Source organism: Silene latifolia, chromosome 10, assembly GCF_048544455.1.
Source record: "Silene latifolia isolate original U9 population chromosome 10, ASM4854445v1, whole genome shotgun sequence".
In the NCBI taxonomy this organism is placed as follows: domain Eukaryota; kingdom Viridiplantae; phylum Streptophyta; class Magnoliopsida; order Caryophyllales; family Caryophyllaceae; genus Silene; species Silene latifolia.
The window spans coordinates 53,513,401-53,541,228 of record NC_133535.1 but is presented as its reverse complement, the minus strand read 5'-3'; the positions used below and the strand labels follow the sequence as shown (position 1 = coordinate 53,541,228).

At 43.5% G+C, this 27,828-nt stretch overlaps 1 protein-coding gene across 1 annotated transcript; it reads left to right on the top strand.

Annotated features, from left to right (window-relative positions):
* Positions 1 to 3,778: 3,778 nt before the first annotated feature.
* On the top strand, positions 3,779 to 4,708 carry LOC141607589 (protein FAR-RED IMPAIRED RESPONSE 1-like). The gene is made up of 2 exons (XM_074426940.1): positions 3,779 to 3,996; positions 4,084 to 4,708. Exons 1-2 carry the CDS (start codon positions 3,779 to 3,781, stop codon positions 4,706 to 4,708), a joined length of 843 nt encoding a protein of 280 aa, XP_074283041.1.
* The last annotated feature ends 23,120 nt before the right edge of the window (positions 4,709 to 27,828 follow it).

The following is a 27,828-nucleotide window of genomic DNA, read 5'->3' as shown; positions in this document are numbered from 1 at the left end:
AAAGTTGAATGCTCGCTTGTGAATAGTGTGCAAAAGAGAAACATGCAAAGTGGAGTTTAATAGAGGGAGTAATAATAATAATAATAATGATAATAATAATAATAATAATAATAATAATAATAATAATAATAATAATAATAATAATAATAATAATAATAATAATAATAATAATAATAATAATAATAATAATAAAAATAATAATAATAATAATAATAATAATTATCATAATAATCATAATAATAATCATAATAATAATAATCATAATCATAATCATAATAATAATAATAATAATAATCATAATAATAATCATAATAATAATAATAATAATAATAATAATAATAATAATAATAATAATAATAATAATAATAATAATAATAATAATAATAATAATAATAATAATAATAATAATAATAATAATAATAATAATAATAATAATAATAATAATAATAATAATAATAATAATAATAATAATAATAATAGAGTTCCGGTGAGAACGAGGCTTATCGTGAGAACCGTGAGAACAGCTCTCAACCGTCCATCAAATTATCTGACGGCTGAGATTAGAGGCGCGCTTCTCTTAGAATTTCACGGAAAACAAAAAATAAGACTGTACATGTCAGCATTATCAAGCCTACGTAACAAAATCAAACCACACAAAACAAAACCAATCGATTTCATCATTAATCCTTCCTTAATTTGTAAATTTTTGTTTTTCCATATCAAATTTAGTGATCTAAAATCGGTTATTCATCATCAATTGTTGTGTTCGAAGCGCAAATCAGAGTCAATTTGTTCAAACTTTTGCATTCATCAGCTATTCAGTTATTTCAAGATCAAAACTTTGTAAGGAAAATCGGAATTGATTTCGTCATTCATCTGGAATTATTGTTTTCTGATCAATATTGAGGTATGTTCATTCAATGTTATTTAATTCCTTTCTGAATCGTTGTTGAATTGATTTTATGATGATGTTAAAGTTGAATTTAATCAAATTCAACTTAATTTCGGATTTGATTAAATTTAGTTAACTAGATTTAATGTACAGAACCACAAAAACATTAATTTTATAATGAAAAATGTTAAATTAGGGTTTATAGTTTGTTTGTTTGATTTTAAGAGGATGATAAATACAAATGTACTTTGTGGTGAGAAAAAATGTACTAAAAATAATGAGAAAGTGTGCAATTTGAAGTAACTGAAAAGTAATTTTGCATGTAAAAATAATGTGTTGTGTTGTGTTGTACACGTTTCATAAGGAAATGTCCAATCAGTCTTAGTGAAATTTGCATTATATATAATAAGGATGTGCAAGTAATTATTAACTTTTGCAAGTGGTCTTGCAACTGTTCACAATAAGTCACACTAAGTCAAATGACGGTTTGTAACTTGCATATGTGGTGAAAAGACGCAATTATTCACGTTAATTTGAATATTACTTCTAAATGTACATTATATTAATTATAAAAAAACATGTTCCATAAAATAAATTGTCAACTATCTATATTCGTAATTTGCATTTTCTGATAATTAGGTACAACTAAAATATCATTAAGCACTGTTTGGAAAATGTACATTATATTATATTTAAAGATACATTAAATTATTTAAAAAAGAACATGGAACATTGTTTGGAAAAAGATGTGAATTCAATTTAATTCAAATGTCCATTATGTATTTTCATAATGTGCATATACTGTTTTATGCAATAGATTAAAGTAACATAGATAACTTCACCCAATTTATTAATTACCATGATTATGTTTGTGTCAGTTGAAAAGACACAACTGTTCACAGAATTTAATCTCTTATAATCAATTAATCCACTATATAAACCCAAGAGTACACAACCAGTTTTCCATCCTACCTTTTCCAATAAGCAAAACTTTTAATCTGTCCAGAAAACTAGTTAATTTTATTAAAAAAAAACAATGTCTTACTCCAAATGCACAATAGTACCCTACACGAATGCTGCTTACAAACAAAATTTCATGGACCATTATTGGGAATGGAAAGTAAGCCAGTTTTTTTCAAACTGGTTTGATGGAGATGACATTCCTGTGGAGATGGATGTACCATCTCACAGTCGTCCTTTAAATCCTTTCCTTACTAATCAGGCATTCCTCCAGATTTTTTTTAATTGACTTGGGAGGGAAGAAAAGAGAAACATGGCCATGGTGTGCAAGGGCTGGTCAAAGTGGTTCCTTATAGGGAGAAAGCAAAAGGTAATGGAGAGAGATTATGACCGAGGCGCGGTTCACGGAAATGAAAATGGTGTAATCTATATCACAAAGAATAATCGGCTCCTTGACAGATTCTGCATGTGCATGACTATGTCTAGTCGTGCAGAAATAATTAGACATCACAAAAGACAAGAACGACAATTTTTAAAGCAAAGAGAAGAAGAATATGAAATTGAGGAACAGTCTGGGGATGAGGGTTATTATGACTCCGATTGTTAGATTAGTTTAGAAATATCTTGTGTTATCTTGTGTTTATTGTTATTAGGTATTATCTTGTGTTTTTTTTTTCAGTATAAGCCTTAGTAGGCTTTACCATTTTGAAAGCCTTAAATGGCTTTTGTAAATATTTTTCTAATATTAATGAAATAATATTATGACTATTTCTTTGTTTAATGTCATTAGCATTCAATACATTATATATGCTATATCAAAATGGACAACAATATTTCCTATGAACATTAGCAGTAAAGTAAATGTTCCTTTAATGGCATGATAATGGACATTCGCAGAAATACATTATATATGAACCTTTATTTGTACGAAATAAATTGCCAATCTTTGTAGAGCATATTAGAATTGGATTACTGCATTATTGATGCAATAATATTCAATATACTTACTTACTTAACTACTGTTGAAGCAGACAATGAGTACAAGTGATGCAACTACGTCTTCTTCTACAAATAACAGCTTTAAAACACCAAGGACAAGAATTGAAACATTAAATGCACTCCAGTACATTCCATTCTGTCCAGAGGAGAAGAAACCTAAAGTAGGACAAGTATTCGAAACGCTAGAATCAGCAGAGTTATTCTACAAAGAATATTGCACAATCTGTGGGTTTACGCCAAGACTTGCAACAACAAAAAGGATTAAAGGCAATGAGTTACCAAACAGTTTTGCATTAAGGAATGTTGTCTGCAATAGGCAAGGTGTAAAGGAAATTAGGAAAAGGAAGAGGACTGATACTGATACTAATACTACTGAGAATGATGCAGAATCTGATGTGACAGACATAAGCCGTGTGAGGCCGATTACAAGAATTGACTGTCGTGCATTAGTGCAGTTTAAATACCAAAAAAATGGAACTTATATTGTTACCAGATTCGATGAAGCGTATAACCATCCACTTGCTTCGCCTGAATCTACAATATTCTTGAAAGGAAACCGAAAAATAACAGAGGTACAGAAGCAATTTGTCACAAAGGTAAAGGTGCTAAAACTAGGTGGTGTGAAAGCCTATAAAGGTTGGAAGGAGTTGTGTGGAGGTTACGACAACATTGGGGCTACTGAGGTTGATTTCAAAAACTTTGTCAGGGACATAAAAACCTACATTGGTAATTCTGATGCACAAATGTTTGTTGAAAATCTTATTGGGAGAAAAGACACATGCAGTTCATTTTACTTTGATTTTATAGTAGATGAAACACAAGTGCCTGGCTGAAGTGTTTTGGGTAGATCCGATCTACATAAAGAACTACATGCTGTTCGGTGAGGTTTTATCAGCAGATGCTACATAAGGAACAAACAATTACGATATGGTGTTTGTGCCTTTCACAGGAGTTGATCACCACAAAAGGTTCATAACGTTTGGAGCTGGGTTGATAGGTGATGAAAGTATTGAGTGTTATACATGGCTGTTCAAGACATTTTTGGAAGCAATGGGCGGGTGCCAGCTGAGAATTATAATTACTGATCAGGACAAATCAATGAAGTCGGTAGTCGCGGAAGTGTTTAAGGAGTCAACACACAGACTGTGCATGTGGCACATAATGAAGAAACTAAGAGAAAAAGTCAGTTATCAACTGTTTCAAGATGAGGATTTTTAGACCATGCTCAATAGGTGTGTTTGGAACAACCAACTTGAGCCTGATGAATTCGAAGAAAAATGGGGGAAGATAATGACTGATTATCAACTTGTAGAACACGAGTGGTTTTCAGATTTGTACGATCTCAGGGAACAGTGGATCCCTGCCTATTTTAAAGATGTTTCAATGTCTGGCTTGATGAGGGTTACTTTTAGGTCTGAGAGTGAAAATAGTTTCTTTGACAGGTTCCTCACACCTCATTTGACCCTTGTTGAGTTTTGGGTGTGCTATGAGAGTGCCTTGGAAGCACAAAGACACAAGCAGTCCAAATTGAACAGTGACAACAAACACTCTGAAATCCCACGGAAAGCAAAGTCAAACCTTGAAGTCCATGCTTCTGAAATGTACTCGCACAACATTTTCAAAGACTTCCAAACAGAATTGGTTGCAGCTTTGTCTGATTTTCGTTTTAAAGATGTGGAGAAGATTGATGAGACAAAAATATATATTCTAACAGACTTGCGGATGCCAAATAAGTCATGGAACGTAGCATATTCACCAGATAACATGGAGATTACTTGTTCCTGTTCTATGTTTCAGAGAATGGGCTTGTTGTGCAGGGACTGCCTTTGGATTCTACACAACCAAGATTTTCTTTAAAATACGAGAACAAAGTACATAATGCAAAGATGGACAAAAGCTGCAATAAGTAAGCCTGTCTTTGATAAAGATGGCAACCGATAGATGTCTCTCAAAAGTTTTATGACCAGGAAAAGTTTGAGTACCGAATGCGTGGCAAGAGGTTTATTCTTGTGTCGGCGTAGCTGAATGTGATGATAACGACATGAAGCTTTTGATTGAAAAACCGAGAGATATTAGATTGGATATGATTAGTAATGTAGTGTACCAAGTAAAGAAGAAAGACAAGATGAAAGAAATAGAAAAGTACGTGGGCTGCAAAATACCTCAGAAGTTGGTGATTCATGTTCCTAAAAAATCTAAAAACAAGGGTATGACCAAGGGCAAGAGAATTGAATCACAAATGTTAAAAGCAATAAAGAAGAGAGGAAAAGAGAAGAGGTACTGCAAAACATGTGGCCGCCAAGGACACAACTCTAGGACTTGCAAAGAAACAAACCATATGACAGGTATGTATAATTTGGTTTCTTGTTAAAGCATATTACATTAATGTTAAATAATTATTAAATTATACAAGCATAGCGCATAGTGTTTACCTTCTAAAATCATCACTCTTATATGGAGGCACATAAGCTCTTTGTGCAATGAACATTATGGTTGTTCTGAAGGCACAGATGAGAATTTCAGCAATGTATATTTGGTTAACATTAAATCTATTATCAATTTAGTTGTTCATTTTGGCCATTTTCTCCTTATAAAATCTGATATTTAAATTACATTTTGTTGCATATTCACCAAATATTACCATGAAGATGACGACGATGAAAGAGATGAATCTGATGATGTGGAGGACGACGATGAAGAAGATGAATTTGATAACGAAGTGGAAGGTGCAAATATTTGATTCAAGGATAGACATCCATAATATACACTACGAGAACATTCTTAAAGGCTTGTATGCACCATTCGATTTTACTGCCAAAGTACATTACTCTTATAGGGAAAGTATATTACATTTGTATTAAAGGATCATTATTGTTGTTCTCCAAGGAACATTCTTAAAGGCTTGTATGTACATTACTCTTATAGCCAAAGTACATTACTCTTATAGCCAAAGTATATTACATTTGTATTAAAGGATCATTATTGTTGTTCTGCAAGAAACATTCTTAAAGGCTTGTATGTATATTACTCTTATAGCCAAAGTACATTACTCTTATAGCCAAAGTATATTATATTTGTATTAAAGGATCATTATTGTTGTTTTGCAAGGAACATTCTTAAAGGCTTGTATGTACATTACTCTTATAGCCAAAGTACATTACTCTTATAGGCAAAGTATATTACATTTGTATTAAAGGTTCATTATTGTTGTTCTGCAGGGACATCATCAACTTGATTGGAATTGTTTTCCCAGAGTACAATAATTTTAAGGCGTTTTGCACAATAAACATTATTGTTGTTCTGCAAGAACATAATAAACTTTATTGAAATTTGTTTCCGGAATATAACACTCTCTTGAGTTAAAATTTTTTCAAACTTCAGGTTGTACGACTCGCAGCTTCCTCAATATATGTTACATTATTCACACACATGTCACAAACGAAACTAAAAAATGTTTTTACAACTTCAATTCAGCATCTTCCTCATCTTCATCGTCATATTCTTCCCATGGTAGTGGGTTTGAACGGAAATCCATTGCCTTCTTTAGTACAACATTAAAACATACATTGCCTTCTGTTGAAATGATATATGAAATGTATTTCTTCCGCGGAATCAGTAGGAGAGCACCCTAGCAAAATAAAGAAAACAAGGGGTAATAATGCATGTATCTGTGCTTAGTAAATTACGATTTGCAAGGATGCTCAGAGACTCTGGTTGACTTTTTTTCATGTTCATGAACATTTCATTGTTGATGACTTCGCCCTTGGTAGTGTCACCACTGTCAAGCAGATTATGCTCATTTGTGCTCTTGTCGTTTGTATTACTCACATCTATCATGCTCTTATTCTTCTCACAAGCATCATAGCCATCTGGTGTAATATTCCCTTCTGTACAACATACCTCCATTGTTCTCTTCTTAACCCTAACAGTCTCATTGTTGTCAGGGACACCAATATCATCGGTACTCTTCTCTTTCTTTCCAACTACTTCCTCTTCTATCTTCTCATCCCCAACAGTCTCATCACCCTTATAGAATTTTTCATCAGACGAATCCGGTTTCTTTGGGAAGGGCTTCTCTTGATACTGCTTCACCTTTGTTAAAACGTCATCACAAACAATGTTGCACTTGGATGAAACCAAAGTGCAAAGATATTTGATTCTCAATATTCGAAGTCCATCCATCTACAAAAGTTCAAATATCTTGAGGATAGGTAACTTATAAACAAGAATGTGCTTTTAATACTTTAAGAAAGATCATTTAATTAAACCAAAAGTACATTTACAATTATTGGATATAAATTGTTTAGAAACTTACGTTGTTTTTTGTCAACCCACAAGTCCAATACTGACACCCCTTGTACGTTTCCACGTGTTTCATTGTGTAAATACCACAGTCAACAACATTTTGATGGTTTCTCCAAGGCATTTTCAATACAACATGCTCCATTGCTCTTACTCTTTCCTTCAAATCACCAATGTCATTGAAATATTCTGCCAAAGCATTACGCTGGATGGAAAAATTCAGATCAAACTGTCTAGAGAGATTGTGCAAAAAATATGACATTGTAAAAGAAAAAATAACCAATGAAAGGCAACTGAACAATTACCATATTCCAAGGTTTGTTTCCATAACGAGTTTTTGGGGTTTCATCATGCTGTTGATTATCAAGAATGACAAACTTGTTCTTCTCCATATTGAATACGAACAGGTAAAATTGCTTGTCGGATATTATTGGGAAAAAAAACTGTTTTATATAAGAAAAGATTAGAAGATACAACAGACATAAAATTTGTTACGAGAGTAAATTAGCAGCAGAAAACACTTTGTATTGACTATATATATTGTTTGAGCTAACCATATCAACTTTTGTCACATCAATAATCCCAGCATGATTTAATTCATTTCGAAAATGCCTCTTGAATACTTCCAATTGTCTTTCAAATTTGAATTCTTTCATTTGCCCTTGAAATGTTTGCTGCACACACAGAACATAATATTCTTCTATTAATATACACTTGTATAACATAAAATTATTGTAATATATAATGAAATAAAATTTTACATACAAATACGAGGGTTGAAGCAAAGAATCGACGTGGTGCTGAAGATTTTCTTTCAAGTTCATTGAAATTCGAGTAAGCTGACCAACAATCAACCACAGCATCTGCTATATACCGAGGTGGTTTTAGAGATGCAAAAAGATATCGGGTACCCACGACATTCTTAAACACAAAGAGCTTCTCACTGGTTCAGACGTTACACAAAACAAGTCAGTCAATTACATATATGTACATTATCTTTATTAATAATGCACATAATACCCAAACGAAATGTACAGAATGATTAAATAAAAGAAACATAATGAGTAGAATAAAATATACCTAGCAAGAACAGTGCCTTTTCCGTTGGTGTAGTAGACGTAGTCGCAATACAAATGTTGAAACTCGGATGGCTCATACATGGGTCGATGTCTCCTCTTAGTAAATCAAGTTCAAGACTAATATCTAAGCTTGGATTGGGATTGGTTGCCTTGGGTTCTTCACTATAATCTTCAGATAACATGCTACATACAAGGGTATTTATAAGATTATCCGTATTGGCTTCTTCCTCATTCTCCACGTCACTATCAACATAAAGATGGTTCGAATCATTTCATACATTCTTGTCATCATCTTTCTTGTTGTCTTCATTCCCATTTTCACACTCCCCTTCTGACACCTCTTTCTTGTTGTCTTCATTCCCATTTTCAACCTTGTTATGTTCATTCACATTGTAAACTAATTCACCTTCTTTTCTCAATGCACAAGGCTTCTGGAGTAGTTGAAATGTATCAGATTAAAGAACAATACACTTAAGCACCAAGTTAACATAATATAACAAAAAATATGATCAACAGATTTACCTTTTTGTATGTATAAAAAATCGGCCTCTTCAATGACATGCTTTCAACCTGAATACTATTTTTTAAAGTTATGTTTACATTATTCAAAGCTTCAACAACCAAAGAATGATTACTAACATCATTCTCAGCAAAAGGAACAACATCTGGAATATCAGCAACATTAATACAAACAGAACTTTCACTATCAGCGGAGTTGTGCTCATTTGACAAATTGAGTAAACTAAATGCATGATCACAGAGCTTCTGAGCAGTCTTGTTCTCCTTAATTATTGATACTCCTTTTTCTAACTTAGCCTTAACAGATGATATGTTCTGAGCTAAATTAGTTATACATTTAGCAAGATCAATAATATACTCCTCAGTGTAGTCCTTTGTTTGATAGACAGATTCGACACCTGTATTGTCAACCACCTCCTCCATTGGTGCTTCCAACTTACCATTTCCAAACATACCGCTTTTCATCTCATCCTTCTCTCTCGATGATAACAAACTACTAGTCCAACCTACCAACGTATAATAATCTCTTTCAACTTTTAGTTCCACATGAACAACGCGATCAACATAGATGAGCTGCAAAAAAAAAAAAAATTAATTACAAGAGAATGAAAATGTACCTTGCAATGTTAAATTAATTTATGAATTTCAAATATATTTTTTGGGACTTTTTACCTCCAAAAACAACAGTGGCCCGCCGAAGTGAGTCTTCATTTCCACCCACTCAATCTTGCTTTCTTGCAAACTTTTTAACAAAAAGGAACACCAATTGTAATCTTTGATTTCATCAACATTTATCAATGATTTCAAAACATGATGATTAACCAAAGGCTTTTGGGTGTTTCTCATTAGCAAAGAAATAGCAAACACAACAAAGTTAACCTTGAATTCATCACCACCATGATCATAATTTATCAACCAATTCTCAAGCGTTTTGAGTGGAACTTGTCCATCTTTTATACCAAATTGTTGTTTCCATTTGCCATAAAACTCTTGAAACTCTTCCGATTCAGTATGAGTTTTGGATAATTCAACTGTTTTAGGGCCTATTGGAAATCCAAATGTTGATCTTACATCATAAACCTTCAAGTACAACTTCTCACCATCAAGAAGATCGATACAGTTTTGGTATGGGTTATACTGCTTAATTAACCAGTACCGAAGCTTTAAAGGAATGGAACGAACTCTTAACCAAAATAGCCCACTAAATCCAATCTCTTCTAGCGCGCACCACTGTTTGTATGACAAACGCTCAACTACCTCAACTACTGTTGTAGGAGACATTCTCGTATATGCACTTTTAAACGAAGAGAAATCAAACTTCTGCTTACACTTGGAACCCAATACCATCTTATTACTTACTTTACCCTTTTGAGGACTTTCTTTCTTTGCAGTAACAATTTGTTTATTAACAGAAACAATTTGTTTATTAACTGCAAGATCATCGTCACTTTCTTCATTTATCTTCTTTGCGAAAGATTGTATAGACTTAGATTTACTGTTAATAGTAGCTGATTTACGCTTTCTTGTAAATGGAGCACACTCATTTTTACCATCAGTGCAACTTTCAGTTGGTGGAAAAATAAAAGTAACTTTTCTCCGCTTTTCAGATTTTTTATCTTCCTGCTCCATAGTCTATAATAATAAAATGAAATTACAAAATAAGTAGGGATAATCAGCAGTTATCTAATTTTAGGAAATGTACATTAATCACAAATATAATGGTCTTTTAGATGATTCAGAACAATTTCTATATTAATAACAAACGGCACATTAATTTAAGCTGAATGTACATTATATTATTACCTTCAATTAAAAACCCAAAAATTCACAAGTAGAGATAATCAGCAGTTACCTAATTTTACGAAATGTACATTAATAACAAATCTAATGTTCTTTACATATTTCAGAACAGTTCCTATACTAAAAACAAACGACACATTATTTTAAGCTGAATGTATTATATTATTACGTTCAATTGAAAATACAAAATTGACAAGTAGAAATAATCACCAGTTACCTAATTTTAGGAAATGTACATTAGTCACAAAGATAATGTACTTTTAGATGATTCAGAACAATTTTTATATTAAAAACAATACGCACATTAATTTAAAGCTGTATGAACAATATATATTATTACCTTCAATTAAAAATTCAAAATTAACAGAAACTAGAAAGTAAATGTTAAAAGAATACTTCAGAGATATAAAATTGGGGAAGAACAATGCGAATGTGTTTCTAAAGGTAGAAAAAATAATTCATGCACATTAATCCTAATTAATTTTTAACAGTAAAGCAGTATAAATATCTGAAATCAAAACATCAAAATTATACTGCTATTGAACAATTAAGTGATCCAAATAAAACATTATATTAGAGTTATGATAGAGAAGAAATGAAATTGAAAAGAAAACACCTTAGTATAACGGAGGAAATTGGGCGTAACTTCAAAATTATACTGCTGTTGAACAATTCTCCTATGACAACGTCTATACTGGTAATGTAAAACGACTGACCTAAAAACTGGTTACTACTTTTATTTTTTTACTCCGTTTCTTTTTTCTTGTAGGTAGTTAGTTACTATTGTAATGTAACTGTTAAAAAATAAGGGAAATGATAAATACATTTAATACCCTAAAATAGTTAGTTAGTTACCTTAAAGCTTGGCCACTGCAGTCCCCAAAAGGGGTGGCTTACATGGTCCATGTGTTGGTGCGAGAATGCATGGACCCGGAGGGGATTCAACACCCTAGTCAAAAAAAAAAAAAAAAAGACACCTGACGGACCGAGTAAACCCTTTTTTTTTGTGGGGGGGGGGGGGGGGGGTAATCCTAAAACGGGACGGGAAAGAGTTTAGAGTTGGATTAAACGGATCCTTGCTTCTCATTTGAAGGCGGCAAGACAAAAAGACATCCTAGAGGGGCCGAGTGAACCCTTTTTGCGGGGACCGGGTATCCTAAAACGGGACGGGAAAGGGTTTAGGGTTTGATTAGGCGGACCGCTACCGCGGATCCTCCTTCTCAAACCCTAAACCCTATCCCTTGCTTCTCATTCGAAGGCGGCAAAACAAAAAGACACCCTAGAGGGGCCGAGTGAACCCTTTTTGGGGAGACCGGGTATCCTAAAACGGGACGGGAAAGGGTTTAGGGTTTGATTATGCGGACCGCTACCGCGGATCCTTCTAATCAAACCCTAAACCCTTTCCCTTGCTTCTCATTTGAAGGCGGCAAGACAAAAAAACAAACTAGAGGGGCCGAGTGAACCCAATTTGGGGGGGCCGGGTATCCAAAAACGGGACGGGAAAGGGTTTAGGGTTTGATTAGGCGGACCGCTACAGCGGATCCCCCTAATAAAACCCTAAACCCTTTCCCTTGCTTCTCATTCGAAGGCGGCAAGACAAAAAGACACCCTAGAGGGGCCGAGTGAACACTTTTTGGGGGGACCGGGTATCCTAAAACGGGACGAGAAAGTGTTTAGGGTTTGATTAGGCGGACCGCTACCGCGGATCCCCCTTCTCAAACCCTAAACCCTATCCCTTGCTTCTCATTCGAAGGCGGCAAAACAAAAAGACACCCTAGAGGGGCCGAGTGAACCCTTTTTGGGGAGACCGGGTATCCTAAAACGGGACGGGAAAGGGTTTAGGGTTTGATTATGCGGACCGCTACCGCGGATCCCTCTAATCAAACCCTAAACCCTTTCCCTTGCTTCTCATTCGAAGGCGGCAAGACAAAAAGACACCCTAGAGGGGCCGAGTGAACCCTTTTTTGGGGGGCCGGGTATCCTAAAACGGGACGGGAAAGGGTTTAGGGTTTGATTAGGCGGACCGCTACCACGGATCCCCCTAATCAAACCCTAAACCCTTTCCCTTGCTTCTCATTCGAAGGCGGCAAGACAAAAAGACACCCTAGAGGGGCAGAGTGAACCCTTTTTTGGGGGGCCGGGTATCCTAAAACGGGACGGGAAAGGGTTTAGGGTATGATTAGGTGGACCGCTACCGCATATCCCCCTAATCAAACCCTAAACCCTTTCCTTTGTTTCTCATTCGAAGGCGGCAAGACAAAAAGACAGCCTAGAGAGTTCGAGTGAACCCTTTTTGGGGGACCAGGGTATCCTAAAACGGGGAAGGAAAGGGTTTAGGGTTTGATTAGGTGGACCGCCACCGCGGATTCCCCTAATCAAACCCTAAACCCTTTCCATTGCTTCTCATTCGAAGGCGGCAAGACAAAAAGACAGCCTAGAGGGTCCGAGTGAACCCTTTTTGGGCGGCGGGTATCCTAAAATGGGACGGGAAAGGGTTTAGGGTTTGATTAGGTGGACCGCCACCGCGGATCCCCTAATCAAACCCTAAACCCTTTCCCTTGCTTCTCATTCGAAGGCGGGAACACAAAAAGACAGCCTAGAGAGGCCGAGTGAACCATTTTTTGGGGGGCCGGGTATCCTAAAATGGGACGGGAAAGGGTTTAGGGTTTGATTAGGTGGACCTCTACCGCGGATCCTCCAAATCAAACCCTAAACCCTGTCCCTTGCTTCTCATTCGAAGGCAGCAAAGCAAAAAGACACCTTAGAGGGGCCGAGTGAACCCTTTTTGGGGGGACCGGGTATCCTAAAACGGGACGGGAAAGGGTTTAGGGTTTGATTAGGCGGACCACTACCGCGGATCCCCCTAATCAAACCCTAAACCCTTTCCCTTGCTTCTCATTCGAAGGCGGCAAGACAAAAAGACACCCTAGAGGGACCGAGTGAACCCTTTTTTGGGGGGCCGGGTATCCTAAAACGGAACGGGAAAGGGTTTAGGGTTTGATTAGGCGGACCGCTACCAAGGATCCCCCTAATCAAACCCTAAACGCTTTCCCTTGCTTCTCATTCGAAGGCGGCAAAACAAAAATACACCCTAGAGGGGCCGAGTGAACCCTTTTTGGGGGAACCGGGTATCCTAAAACGGGACGGGAAAGAGTTTAGGGTTTGATTAGGCGGACCGCTACCGCGGATCCCTCTAATCAAACCCTAAACCCTTTCCCTTGCTTCTCATTCGAAGGCGGCAAGACAAAAAGACACCCTAGAGGGGCCGAGTGCACCCTTTTTTGGGGGGCCGAGTATCCTAAACGGAACGGGAAAGGGTTTAGGGTTTGATTAGGCGGACCGCTACCGCATATCCCCCTAATCAAACCCTAAACCCTTTCCCTTGCTTCTCATTCGAAGGCGGCAAGACAAAAAGACACCCTAAAGGGGCCGAGTGAACCCTTTTTTGATGGGCCGGTTATACTAAAACGGGACGGGAAAGGGTTTAGGGTTTGATTAGGCGGACCGCTACCGTATATCTCCCTAATCAAACCCTAAACCCTTTCCCTTGCTTCTCATTCGAAGGCGGCAAGACAAAAAGACACCCTAGAGGGGCCGAGTGAACCCTTTTTTGGGGGGCCGGGTATCCTAAAACGGGACGGGAAAGGGTTTAGGGTATGATTAGGCGGACCGCTACCGCATATCCCCCTAATCAAACCCTAAACCCTTTCCTTTGTTTCTCATTCGAAGGCGGTAAGACAAAAAGACAGCCTAGAGAGTTCAAGTGAACCCTTTTCGGGGGGACCGGGTATCCTAAAACGGGAAGGGAAAGGGTTTAGGGTTTGATTAGGCGGACCGCTACAGCATATCCCCCTAATCAAACCCTAAACCCTTTCCCTTGCTTCTCATTCGAAGGCGGCAAGACAAAAAGACACCCTAGAGGGGCCGAGTGAACCCTTTTTTGTGGGGTCGGGTATCCTAAAACGGGACGGGAAAGGGTTTAGGGTTTGATTATGCGGACCGCTACCGCGGATCCCCCTAATCAAACCCAAAACCCTTTCCCTTGCTTCTCATTCGAAGGCGGCAAGACAAAAAGACACCCTAGAGGTGCCGAGTGAACCCTTTTTTGGGGGGCCGGGTATCCTAAAACGGGACGGGAAAGGGTTTAGGGTTTGATTAGGCGGACCGCTACCACGGATCCCCCTAATCAAACCCTAAACCCTTTCCCTTGCTTCTCATTCGAAGGCGGCAAGACAAAAAGACACCCTAGAGGGGCCGAGTGAACCCTTTTTTGGGGGGCCGGGTATCCTAAAACGGGATGGGAAAGGGTTTAGGGTTTGATTAGGCGGACCGCTACCGCATATCCCCCTAATCAAACCCTAAACCCTTTCCCTTGCTTCTCATTCGAAGGCGGCAAGACAAAAAGACAGCCTAGAGAGTTCGAGTGAACCCTTTTTGGGGGGACCGGGTATCCTAAAACGGGAAGGGAAAGGGTTTAGGGTTTGATTAGGTGGACCGCTACCGCGGATCCCCCTAATCAAACCCTAAACCCTTTCCATTGCTTCTCATTCGAAGGCGGCAAGACAAAAAGACAGCCTAGAGGGTCCGAGGTGAACCCTTTTTTGGGCGGCCGGGTATCCTAAAATGGGACGGGAAAGGGTTTAGGGTTTGATTAGGTGGACCGCTACCGCGGATCCCCCTAATCAAACCCTAAACCCTTTCCCTTGCTTCTCATTCGAAGGCGGGAACACAAAAAGACAGCCTAGAGAGGCCGAGTGAACCATTTTTTGGGGGGCCGGGTATCCTAAAATGGGACGGGAAAGGGTTTAGGGTTTGATTAGGTGGACCTCTACCCCGGATCCTCCAAATCAAACCCTAAACCCTTTCCCTTGCTTCTCATTCGAAGGCAGCAAAGCAAAAAGACACCTTAGAGGGGCCGAGTGAACCCTTTTTGGGGGGACCGGGTATCCTAAAACGGGACGGGAAAGGGTTTAGGGTTTGATTAGGCGGACCGCTACCGCGGATCCCCCTAATCAAACCCTAAACCCTTTCCCTTGCTTCTCATTCGAAGGCGGCAAAACAAAAAGACACCCTAGAGGGGCCGAGTGAACCCTTTTTTGGGGGGCCGGGTATCCTAAAACGGGACGGGAAAGGGTTTAGGGTTTGATTAGGCGGACCGCTACCGAGGATCCCCCTAATCAAACCCTAAATGCTTTCCCTTGCTTCTCATTCGAAGGCGGCAAAACAAAAATACACCCTAGAGGGGCCGAGTGAACCCTTTTTGGGGGAACCGGGTATCCTAAAACGGGACGGGAAAGAGTTTAGGGTTTGATTAGGCGGACCGCTACCGCGGATCCCTCTAATCAAACCCTAAACCCTTTCCCTTGCTTCTCATTCGAAGGCGGCAAGACAAAAAGACACCCTAGAGGGGCCGAGTGCACCCTTTTTTGGGGGGCCGGGTATCCTAAACGGAACGGGAAAGGGTTTAGGGTTTGATTAGGCGGACCGCTACCGCATATCCCCCTAATCAAACCCTAAACCCTTTCCCTTGCTTCTCATTCGAAGGCGGCAAGACAAAAAGACACCCTAAAGGGGTCGAGTGAACCCTTTTTTGATGGGCCGGTTATACTAAAACGGGACGGGAAAGGGTTTAGGGTTTGATTAGGCGGACCGCTACCGTATATCCCCCTAATCAAACCCTAAACCCTTTCCCTTGCTTCTCATTCGAAGGCGGCAAGACAAAAGGACACCCTAGAGGGGCCGACTGAACCCTTTTTGGGGGGACCGGGTATCCTAAAATGGGACGGGAAAGGGTTTAGGGTTTGATTAGGTGGACCGCTACCGCGGATCCCCCTAATCAAACCCTAAACCCTTTCCCTTGCTTCTCATTCGAAAGCGCCAAGACAAAAAGACAGCCTAGAGGGGCCGAGTGAACCCTTTTTTGGGGGGCCGGGTATCCTAAAATGGGACGGGAAAGGGTTTAGGGTTTGATTAGGTGGACGCACCGCGGATCCCCTAATCAAACCCTAAAACCTTTCCCTCGCTTCTCATTCGAAGGCGGCAAGAAAAAAAGACAGCCTAGAGGGGCCGAGTGAACCCATTTTTGGGGGGCCGGGTATCCTAAAATGGGACGGGAAAGGGTTTAGGGTTTGATTAGGTGGACCGCTACCGCGGATCCCCCTAATCAAACCCTAAACCCTTTCCCTTGCTTCTCATTCAAAGGCGGCAAGCCAAAAAGACACCCTAGAGGAGCCGAGCGATCCCTTTTGGAGGGACCAGGGTATCCTAAAACGGGAAGGGAAAGGGTTTAGGGTTTGATTAGGCGGACCGCTACCACATATCACCCTAATCAAACCCTAAACCCTTTCCCTTGCTTCTAATTCGAAGGCAGCAAGACAAAAAGACACCCTAGAGGGGCCGAGTGAACCCTTTTTTGGGGGGCCGGGTATCCTAAAACGGGACGGGGAAAGGTTTAGGGTTTGATTAGGCAGACCGCTACCGCGGATCCCCCTAATCAAACCCTAAACCCTTTCCCTTGCTTCTCATTCGAAGGCGGCAAGACAAAAAGACACCCTAGAGGGGCCGACTGAACCCTTTTTGGGGGGACCGGGTATCCTAAAACGGGACGGGAAAGAGTTTAGGGTTTGATTAGGTGGACCGTTACCGCGGATCCCCCTAATCAAACCCTAAACCCTTTCCCTTGCTTCTCATTCGAAGGCGGCAAGACAAAAAGACAGCCTAGAGGGGCCGAGTGAACCCTTTTTGGGATGCCGGTTATCCTAAAATGGGACGGGAAAGGGTTTAGGGTTTGATTAGGTGGACCGCTACCGCGGATCCCCCTAATCAAACCCTAAACCCTTTCCCTTGCTTCTCATTCGAAGGCGGCAAGAAAAAAAGACAGCCTAGAGGGGACGAGCGAACCCTTTTGGGGGGCCGGGTATCCTAAAACGGGACGGGAAAGGGTTTAGGGTTTGATTAGGTGGACCGCTACCGCTGATCCCCCTAATCAAACCCTAAACCCTTTCCCTTGCTTCTCATTCAAAGGCGGCAAGCCAAAAAGACACCCTAGAGGAGCCGAGCGATCCCTTTTGGGGGACCGGTATCCTAAAACGGGAAGGGAAAGGGTTTAGGGTTTGATTAGGCGGACCGCTACCACATATCACCCTAATCAAACCCTAAACCCTTTCCCTTGCTTCTCATTCGAAGGCAGCAAGACAAAAAGACACCCTAGAGGGGCCGAGTGAACCCTTTTTTGGGGGGCCGGGTATCCTAAAACGGGACGGGGAAAGGTTTAGGGTTTGATTAGGCAGACCGCTACCGCGGATCCCCCTAATCAAACCCTAAACCCTTTCCCTTGCTTCTCATTCGAAGGCGGCAAGACAAAAAGACACCCTAGAGGGGCCGACTGAACCCTTTTTGGGGGGACCGGGTATCCTAAAACGGGACGGGAAAGGGTTTAGGGTTTGATTAGGTGGACCGCTACCGCGGATCCCCCTAATCAAACCCTAAACCCTTTCCCTTGCTTCTCATTCGAAGGCGGCAAGACAAAAAGACAGCCTAGAGGGGCCGAGTGAACGCTTTTTGGGGGGCCGGTTATCCTAAAATGGGACGGGAAAGGGTTTAGGGTTTGATTAGGTGGACCGCTACCGCGGATCCCCCTAATCAAACCCTAAACCCTTTCCCTTGCTTCTCATTCGAAGGCGGCAAGACAAAAAGACACCCTAGAGGGGACGAGCGAACCGTTCTTGGGGGGACCGGGTATCCTGAAACGGGAAGGGAAAGGGTTTAGGGTTTGATTAGGCGGACCGCTACCGCATATCACCCTAATCAAACCCTAAACCCTTTCCCTTGCTTCTCATTCGAAGGCGGAAAGACAAAAAGACACCCTAGAGGGGCCGAGTGAACCCTTTTTTGGGGGGCCGGGTATCCTAAAACGGGACGGGAAAGGGTTTAGGGTTTGATTAGGCGGACCGCTACCACGGATCCCCCTAATCAAACCCTAAACCCTTTCCCTTGCTTCTCATTCGAAGGCGGCAAGACAAAAAGACACCCTAGAGGGGCCGAGTGAACCCTTTTTTGGGGGGCCGGGTATCCTAAAACGGGATGGGAAAGGGTTTAGGGTTTGATTAGGCGGACCGCTACCGCGGATCCCCCTAATCAAACCCTAAAACCTTTCCCTTGCTTCTCATTCGAAGGCGGCAAGAAAAAAAAACAGCCTAGAGGGGCCGAGTGAACCCATTTTTGGGGGGCCGGGTATCCTAAAATGGGACGGGAAAGGGTTTAGGGTTTGATTAGGTGGACCGCTACCGCGGATCCCCCTAATCAAACCCTAAACCCTTTCCCTTGCTTCTCATTCAAAGGCGGCAAGCCAAAAAGACACCCTAGAGGAGCCGAGCGATCCCTTTTTGGAGGGACCGGGTATCCTAAAACGGGAAGGGAAAGGGTTTAGGGTTTGATTAGGCGGACCGCTACCACATATCACCCTAATCAAACCCTAAACCCTTTCCCTTGCTTCTAATTCGAAGGCAGCAAGACAAAAAGACACCCTAGAGGGGCCGAGTGAACCCTTTTTTGGGGGGCCGGGTATCCTAAAACGGGACGGGGAAAGGTTTAGGGTTTGATTAGGCAGACCGCTACCGCGGATCCCCCTAATCAAACCCTAAACCCTTTCCCTTGCTTCTCATTCGAAGGCGGCAAGACAAAAAGACACCCTAGAGGGGCCGACTGAACCCTTTTTGGGGGGACCGGGTATCCTAAAACGGGACGGGAAAGAGTTTAGGGTTTGATTAGGTGGACGCACCGCGGATCCCCTAATCAAACCCTAAACCCTTTCCCTTGCTTCTCATTCGAAGGCGGCAAGACAAAAAGACAGCCTAGAGGGGCCGAGTGAACCCTTTTTGGGATGCTGGTTATCCTAAAATGGGACGGGAAAGGGTTTAGGGTTTGATTAGGTGGACCGCTACCGCGGATCCCCCTAACCAAACCCTAAACCCTTTCCCTTGCTTCTCATTCGAAGGCGGCAAGACAAAAAGACACCCTAGAGGGGACGAGCGAACCCTTTTGGGGGAACCGGGTATCCTAAAACGGGACGGGAAAGAGTTTAGGGTTTGATTAGGCGGACCGCTACCGCGGATCCCTCTAATCAAACCCTAAACCCTTTCCCTTGCTTCTCATTCGAAGGCGGCAAGACAAAAAGACACCCTAGAGGGGCCGAGTGCACCCTTTTTTGGGGGGCCGGGTATCCTAAACGGAACGAGAAAGGGTTTAGGGTTTGATTAGGCGGACCGCTACCGCATATCCCCCTAATCAAACCCTAAATCCTTTCCCTTGCTTCTCATTCGAAGGCGGCAAGACAAAAAGACACCCTAAAGGGGCCGAGTGAACCCTTTTTGATGGGGCTAAGTTATACTAAAAACGGGACGGGAAAGGGTTTAGGGTTTGATTAGGCGGACCGCTACCGTATATCCCCCTAATCAAACCCTAAACCCTTTCCCTTGCTTCTCATTCGAAGGCGGCAAGACAAAAGGACACCCTAGAGGGGCCGACTGAACCCTTTTTGGGGGGACCGGGTATCCTAAAACGGGACGGGAAAGGGTTTAGGGTTTGATTAGGTGGACCGCTACCGCGGATCCCCCTAATCAAACCCTAAACCCTTTCCCTTGCTTCTCATTCGAAGGCGGCAAGACAAAAAGACAAACTAGAGGGGCCGAGTGAACCCTTTTTGGGGGGACGGGTATCCTAAAATGGGACGGGAAAGGGTTTAGGGTTTGATTAGGTGGACCGCTACCGCGGATCCCCCTAATCAAACCCTAAACCCTTTCCCTTGCTTCTCATTCGAAGGCGGCAAGAAAAAAAGACAGCCTAGAGGGGCCGAGTGAACCCATTTTTGGGGGGCCGGGTATCCTAAAATGGGACGGGAAAGGGTTTAGGGTTTGATTAGGTGGACCGCTACCGCGGATCCCCCTAATCAAACCCTAAACCCTTTCCCTTGCTTCTCATTCAAAGGCGGCAAGCCAAAAAGACACCCTAGAGGAGCCGAGCGATCCCTTTTTGGGGGGACCGGGTATCCTAAAACGGGAAGGGAAAGGGTTTAGGGTTTGATTAGGCGGACCGCTACCACATATCACCCTAATCAAACCCTAAACCCTTTCCCTTGCTTCTCATTCGAAGGCAAAGAAGACAAAAAGACACCCTAGAGGGGCCGAGTGAACCCTTTTTTGGGGGCCGGGTATCCTAAAATGGGACGGGAAAAGGTTTAGGGTTTGATTAGGCAGAGCCGCACCGCGGATCCCCCTAATCAAACCCTAAACTCTTTCCCTTGCTTCTCATTCGAAGGCGGCAAGACAAAAAGACACCCTAGAGGGGCCGACTGAACCCTTTTTGGGGGGACCGGGTATCCTAAAACGGGACGGGAAAGGGTTTAGGGTTTGATTAGGTGGACCGCTACCGCGGATCCCCCTAATCAAACCCTAAACCCTTTCCCTTGCTTCTCATTCGAAGGCGGCAAGACAAAAAGACAGCCTAGAGGGGCCGAGTGAACGCTTTTTGGGGGGCCGGTTATCCTAAAATGGGACGGGAAAGGGTTTAGGGTTTGATTAGGTGGACCGCTACCGCGGATCCCCCTAATCAAACCCTAAACCCTTTCCCTTGCTTCTCATTCGAAGGCGGCAAGACAAAAAGACACCCTAGAGGGGACGAGCGAACCGTTCTTGGGGGACCGGGTATCTCGAACGGGAAGGAAAGGGTTTAGGGTTTGATTAGGCGGACGCCACCGCATATCACCCTAATCAAACCCTAAACCCTTTCCCTTGCTTCTCATTCGAAGGCGGCAAGACAAAAAGACACCCTAGAGGGGCCGAGTGAACCCTTTTTTGGGGGGCCGGGTATCCTAAAACGGGACGGGAAAGGGTTTAGGGTTTGATTAGGCGGACCGCTACCACGGATCCCCCTAATCAAACCCTAAACCCTTTCCTTGCTTCTCATTCGAAGGCGGCAAGACAAAAAGACACCCTAGAGGGGCCGAGTGAACCCTTTTTGGGGGCCGGGTATCCTAAAACGGGATGGGAAAGGGTTTAGGGTTTGATTAGGCGGACCGCTACCGCATATCCCCCTAATCAAACCCTAAACCCTTTCCCTTGCTTCTCATTCGAAGGCGGCAAGACAAAAAGACAGCCTAGAGAGTTCGAGTGAACCCTTTTTGGGGGGACCGGGTATCCTAAAACGGGAAGGGAAAGGGTTTAGGGTTTGATTAGGTGGACCGCTACCGCGGATCCCCCTAATCAAACCCTAAACCCTTTCCATTGCTTCTCATTCGAAGGCGGCAAGACAAAAAGACAGCCTAGAGGGTCCGAGTGAACCCTTTTTTGGGCGGCCGGGTATCCTAAAATGGGACGGGAAAGGGTTTAGGATTTGATTAGGTGGACCGCTACCGCGGATCCCCCTAATCAAACCCTAAACCCTTTCCCTTGCTTCTCATTCGAAGGCGGGAACACAAAAAGACAGCCTAGAGAGGCCGAGTGAACCATTTTTTGGGGGGCCGGGTATCCTAAAATGGGACGGGAAAGGGTTTAGGGTTTGATTAGGTGGACCTCTACCGCGGATCCTCCAAATCAAACCCTAAACCCTTTCCCTTGCTTCTCATTCGAAGGCAGCAAAGCAAAAAGACACCTTAGAGGGGCCGAGTGAACCCTTTTTGGGGGGACCGGGTATCCTAAAACGGGACGGGAAAGGGTTTAGGGTTTGATTAGGAGGACGCTACCGCGGATCCCCTAATCAAACCCTAAACCCTTTCCTTGCTTCTCATTCGAAGGCGGCAAGACAAAAAGACACCCTAGAGGGGCCGAGTGAACCCTTTTTGGGGGCCGGGTATCCTAAAACGGGACGGGAAAGGGTTTAGGGTTTGATTAGGCGGACCGCTACCGAGGATCCCCCTAATCAAACCCTAAACGCTTTCCCTTGCTTCTCATTCGAAGGCGGCAAAACAAAAATACACCCTAGAGGGGCCGAGTGAACCCTTTTTGGGGGAACCGGGTATCCTAAAACGGGATGGGAAAGAGTTTAGGGTTTGATTAGGCGGACCGCTACCGCGGATCCCTCTAATCAAACCCTAAACCCTTTCCCTTGCTTCTCATTCGAAGGCGGCAAGACAAAAAGACACCCTAGAGGGGCCGAGTGCACCCTTTTTTGGGGGACCGGGTATCCTAACGGGGGGAAAGGGTTTAGGGTTTGATTAGGCGGACCGCTACCGCATATCCCCCTAATCAAACCCTAAACCCTTTCCCTTGCTTCTCATTCGAAGGCGGCAAGACAAAAAGACACCCTAAAGGGGCCGAGTGAACCCTTTTTTGATGGGTCGTTTATACTAAAACGGGACGGGAAAGGGTTTAGGGTTTTATTAGGCGGACCGCTACCGTATATCCCCCTAATCAAACCCTAAACCCTTTCCTTGCTTCTCATTCGAAGGCGGCAAGACAAAAAGACACCCTAGAGGGGCCGATCGAACCCTTTGGGGGACCAGGTATCCTAAAATGGGACGGGAAAGGGTTTAGGGTTTGATTAGGTGGACCGCTACCGCGGATCCCCCTAATCAAACCCTAAACCCTTTCCCTTGCTTCTCATTCGAAGGCGGCAAGACAAAAAGACAGCCTAGAGGGGCCGAGTGAACCCATTTTTGGGGGGCCGGGTATCCTAAAATGGGACGGGAAAGGGTTTAGGGTTTGATTAGGTGGACCGCTACCGCGGATCCCCCTAATCAAACCCTAAACCCTTTCCCTTGCTTCTCATTCGAAGGCGGCAAGAAAAAAAGACAGCCTAGAGGGGCCGAGTGAACCCATTTTTGGGGGCGGGTATCCTAAAATGGGACGGGAAAGGGTTTAGGGTTTGATTAGGTGGACCGCTACCGCGGATCCCCCTAATCAAACCCTAAACCCTTTCCCTTGCTTCTCATTCAAAGGCGGCAAGCCAAAAAGACACCCTAGAGGAGCCGAGCGATCCCTTTTTGGAGGGACCGGGTATCCTAAAACGGGAAGGGAAAGGGTTTAGGGTTTGATTAGGCAGACCGCTACCACATATCACCCTAATCAAACCCTAAACCCTTTCCCTTGCTTCTAATTCGAAGGCAGCAAGACAAAAAGACACCCTAGAGGGGCCGAGTGAACCCTTTTTTGGGGGGCCGGGTATCCTAAAACGGGACGGGGAAAGGTTTAGGGTTTGATTAGGCAGACCGCTACCGCGGATCCCCCTAATCAAACCCTAAACCCTTTCCCTTGCTTCTCATTCGAAGGCGGCAAGACAAAAAGACACCCTAGAGGGGCCGATTGAACCCTTTTGGGGGACCAGGGTATCCTAAACGGGACGGGAAAGAGTTTAGGGTTTGATTAGGTGGACCGCTACCGCGGATCCCCCTAATCAAACCCTAAACCCTTTCCCTTGCTTCTCATTCGAAGGCGGCAAGACAAAAAGACAGCCTAGAGGGGCCGAGTGAACCCTTTTTGGGATGCTGGTTATCCTAAAATGGGATTTTAGGGAAAGGGTTTAGGGTTTGATTAGGTGGACGCCACCGCGGATCCCCTAATCAAACCCTAAACCCTTTCCTTGCTTCTCATTCGAAGGCGGCAAGACAAAAAGACACCCTAGAGGGGACGAGCGAACCCTTTTGGGGGAACCGGGTATCCTAAAACGGGACGGGAAAGAGTTTAGGGTTTGATTAGGCGGACCGCTACCGCGGATCCCTCTAATAAAACCCTAAACCCTTTCCCTTGCTTCTCATTCGAAGGCGGCAAGACAAAAAGACACCCTAGAGGGGCCGAGTGCACCCTTTTTTGGGGGACCGGGTATCCTAACGGAACAGGGGAAAGGGTTTAGGGTTTGATTAGGCGGACCGCTACCGCATATCCCCCTAATCAAACCCTAAACCCTTTCCCTTGCTTCTCATTCGAAGGCGGCAAGACAAAAAGACACCCTAAAGGGGCCGAGTGAACCCTTTTTTGATGGGCCGGTTATACTAAAACGGGACGGGAAAGGGTTTAGGGTTTGATTAGGCGGACCGCTACCGTATATCCCCCTAATCAAACCCTAAACCCTTTCCCTTGCTTCTCATTCGAAGGCGGCAAGACAAAAGGACACCCTAGAGGGGCCGACTGAACCCTTTATGGGGGGACCGGGTATCCTAAAACGGGACGGGAAAGGGTTTAGGGTTTGATTAGGTGGACCGCTACCGCAGATCCCCCTAATCAAACCCTAAACCCTTTCCCTTGCTTCTCATTCGAAGGCGGCAAGACAAAAAGACACCCTAGAGGGGCCGAGTGAACCCTTTTTTGGGGGGCCGGGTATCCTAAAATGGGACGGGAAAGGGTTTAGGGTTTGATTAGGCGGACCGCTACCGCGGATCCCCCTAATCAAACCCTAAACCCTTTCCCTTGCTTCTCATTCGAAGGCGGCAAGAAAAAAGACAGCCTAGAGGGGCCGAGTGAACCCTTTTTTGGGGGCCGGGTATCCTAAAATGGGACGGGAAAGGGTTTAGGGTTTGATTAGGTGGACCGCTACCGCGGATCCCCCTAATCAAACCCTAAACCCTTTCCCGTGCTTCTCATTCAAAGGCGGCAAGCCAAAAAGACACCCTAGAGGAGCCGAGCGATCCCTTTTTGGGGGGACCGGGTATCCTAAAACGGGAAGGGAAAGGGTTTAGGGTTTGATTAGGCGGACCGCTACCACATATCACCCTAATCAAACCCTAAACCCTTTCCCTTGCTTCTCATTCGAAGGCAGCAAGACAAAAAGACACCCTAGAGGGGCCGAGTGAACCATTTTTTGGGGGGCCGGGTATCCTAAAACGGGACGGGGAAAGGTTTAGGGTTTGATTAGGCAGACCGCTACCGCGGATCCCCCTAATCAAACCCTAAACCCTTTCGCTTGCTTCTCATTCGAAGGCGGCAAGACAAAAAGACACCCTAGAGGGGCCGACTGAACCCTTTTTGGGGGGACCGGGTGTCCTAAAACGGGACGGGAAAGGGTTTAGGGTTTGATTAGGTGGACCGCTACCGCGGATCCCCCTAATCAAACCCTAAACCCTTTCCCTTGCTTCTCATTCGAAGGCGGCAAGACAAAAAGACAGCCTAGAGGGGCCGAGTGAACCCTTTTTGGGGGGCCGGTTATCCTAAAATGGGACGGGAAAGGGTTTAGGGTTTGATTAGGTGGACCGCTACCGCGGATCCCCCTAATCAAACCCTAAACCCTTTCCCTTGCTTCTCATTCGAAGGCGGCAAGACAAAAAGACACCCTAGAGGGGACGAGCGAACCGTTCTTGGGGGGACCGGGTATCCTGAAACGGGAAGGGAAAGGGTTTAGGGTTTGATTAGGCGGACCGCTACCGCATATCACCCTAATCAAACCCTAAACCCTTTCCCTTGCTTCTCATTCGAAGGCGGCAAGACAAAAAGACACCTTAGAGGGGCCGAGTGAACCCTTTTTGGGGGTACCGGGTATCCTAAAACGGGACGGGGAAGGGTTTAGGGTTTGATTAGGCAGACCGCTACCGCGGATCCCCCTAATCAAACCCTAAACCCTTTCCCTTGCTTCTCATTCGAAGGCGGCAAGACAAAAAGACACCCTAGAGGGGCCGACTGAACCCTTTTTGGGGGGACCGGGTATCCTAAAACGGGACGGGAAAGGGTTTAGGGTTTGATTAGGTGGACCGCTACCGCGGATCCCCCTAATCAAACCCTAAACCCTTTCCCTTGCTTCTCATTCGAAGGCGGCAAGACAAAAAGACAGGCTAGAGGGGCCGAGTGAACCCTTTTTTGGGGGGCCGGTTATCCTAAAATGGGACGGGAAAGGGTTTAGGGTTTGATTAGGTGGACCGCTACCGCGGATCCCCCTAATCAAACCCTAAACCCTTTCCCTTGCTTCTCATTCGAAGGCGGCAAGACAAAAAGACATCCTAGAGGGGACGAGCGAACCGTTTTTGGGGGGACCGGGTATCCTAAAACGGGAAGGGAAAGGGTTTAGGGTTTGATTAGAGGGATCCCCGTAAATATGGATTATTTAGGATATAGGTCGGACTTATGATGATTAAAACAAGTTAATGATGATGATTAATACGATACAATATACATGTGAATTATCAATGGCGATTATATCAAAGAATTAATAGACGAACAAATAACAAAACGAATTACAGAGGACGAGGAAGAAGAAAAGAAGCAGGAACTGCGGCAGCCTCACGAAGAGGCGCAGCAGGAACTGTGCTCCTTCGAAGAGGCGCAGCAGTTGCTGCGTCTTTTCTGGACGTCTGTCTACCGGAAATCCACAAAAACAGAGTTTAACAAAGGGTTTTAGAAATCGGTTTTAATGGTGTTTTCGACATAAATCTTACAATGGTGATACGAAAAATAAAGTACAAGAAATAAAAGAGGAATATACACCCTTAGACTTACATGTTGACGAAACGAGATGAACTAAGATATCGACTAGTGAATGCTCGACGCGAATGCAAAGAGAGTGCCCTCGTAAGAGGAAAACGATTGATTAATTAAGTTGATTAAGTGTAGTTGGTCAAATTGGTCGGTCATGCAACGGAGAGGCTGGTACCCGGAAAGATCCGAGCTTACGTGGTCGGAAGTCCAAGCACGTAGGCGCCAATTAGTAAGAACAAAGTCTAGAATGCAAAGGGAGAAGAGAAGGGCGGACACTCGCGTGAGAAATATGAGGAACGAAAGCTCCTATTTATACTAATCACGTGAAGGAATAGGGTTTCGGAGACCCTTTGGAAGTGAATCTCGGAAAGATATGAAAAAGATACGTAAATCATGCAAAGAAGGGCCTGGGAAGAGGGCGCAGCAGCCCATCTGCGTCTCTTGGAAGAGGCGCAAAGACTGCGTTGCGTCCATTCCCGGAGGTTTCCTCTATTTGAAGAAAGATTTCGCGTTTGAGTTATGGTAGGACGGAAATAATTCGATTATCTTATGAATATTACGGGATATTATTTGCCAAAAGATAAAATTTATGAAATATGGAATAGAAATATCCGGAACATTCCAGAATATTCTGACTCGGGATTTAACGGTTATCAGAAATGGGAGACGGTTTTTGACCGGACTCGAATGTACTCTAATTATCGCCAAAACGACCGTATCGGGACGTAGATGACAACTAAGAGGTCGACATTAATATTTGAGCAATCACTTGACGATAATCTTACGAACTGTCACAAATCGTTCCGCGTATCAAACATGCGGCCCAATCATCACCGGGTGGTTTTGCGAGGGGTGCAGAAACGAGGTGTCTATAGAGCCCCCACTT

Bases quoted from the DNA above. Each gene is read 5' to 3' on its own strand.
- LOC141607589 (XM_074426940.1), top strand. From the start codon at position 3,779: ATGGTGTTTGTGCCTTTCACAGGAGTTGATCACCACAAAAGGTTCATA. The intron at 3,997-4,083 runs GTGCATGTGGCA...CATGCTCAATAG, and splicing joins AAGGAGTCAACACACAGACT to GTGTGTTTGGAACAACCAAC.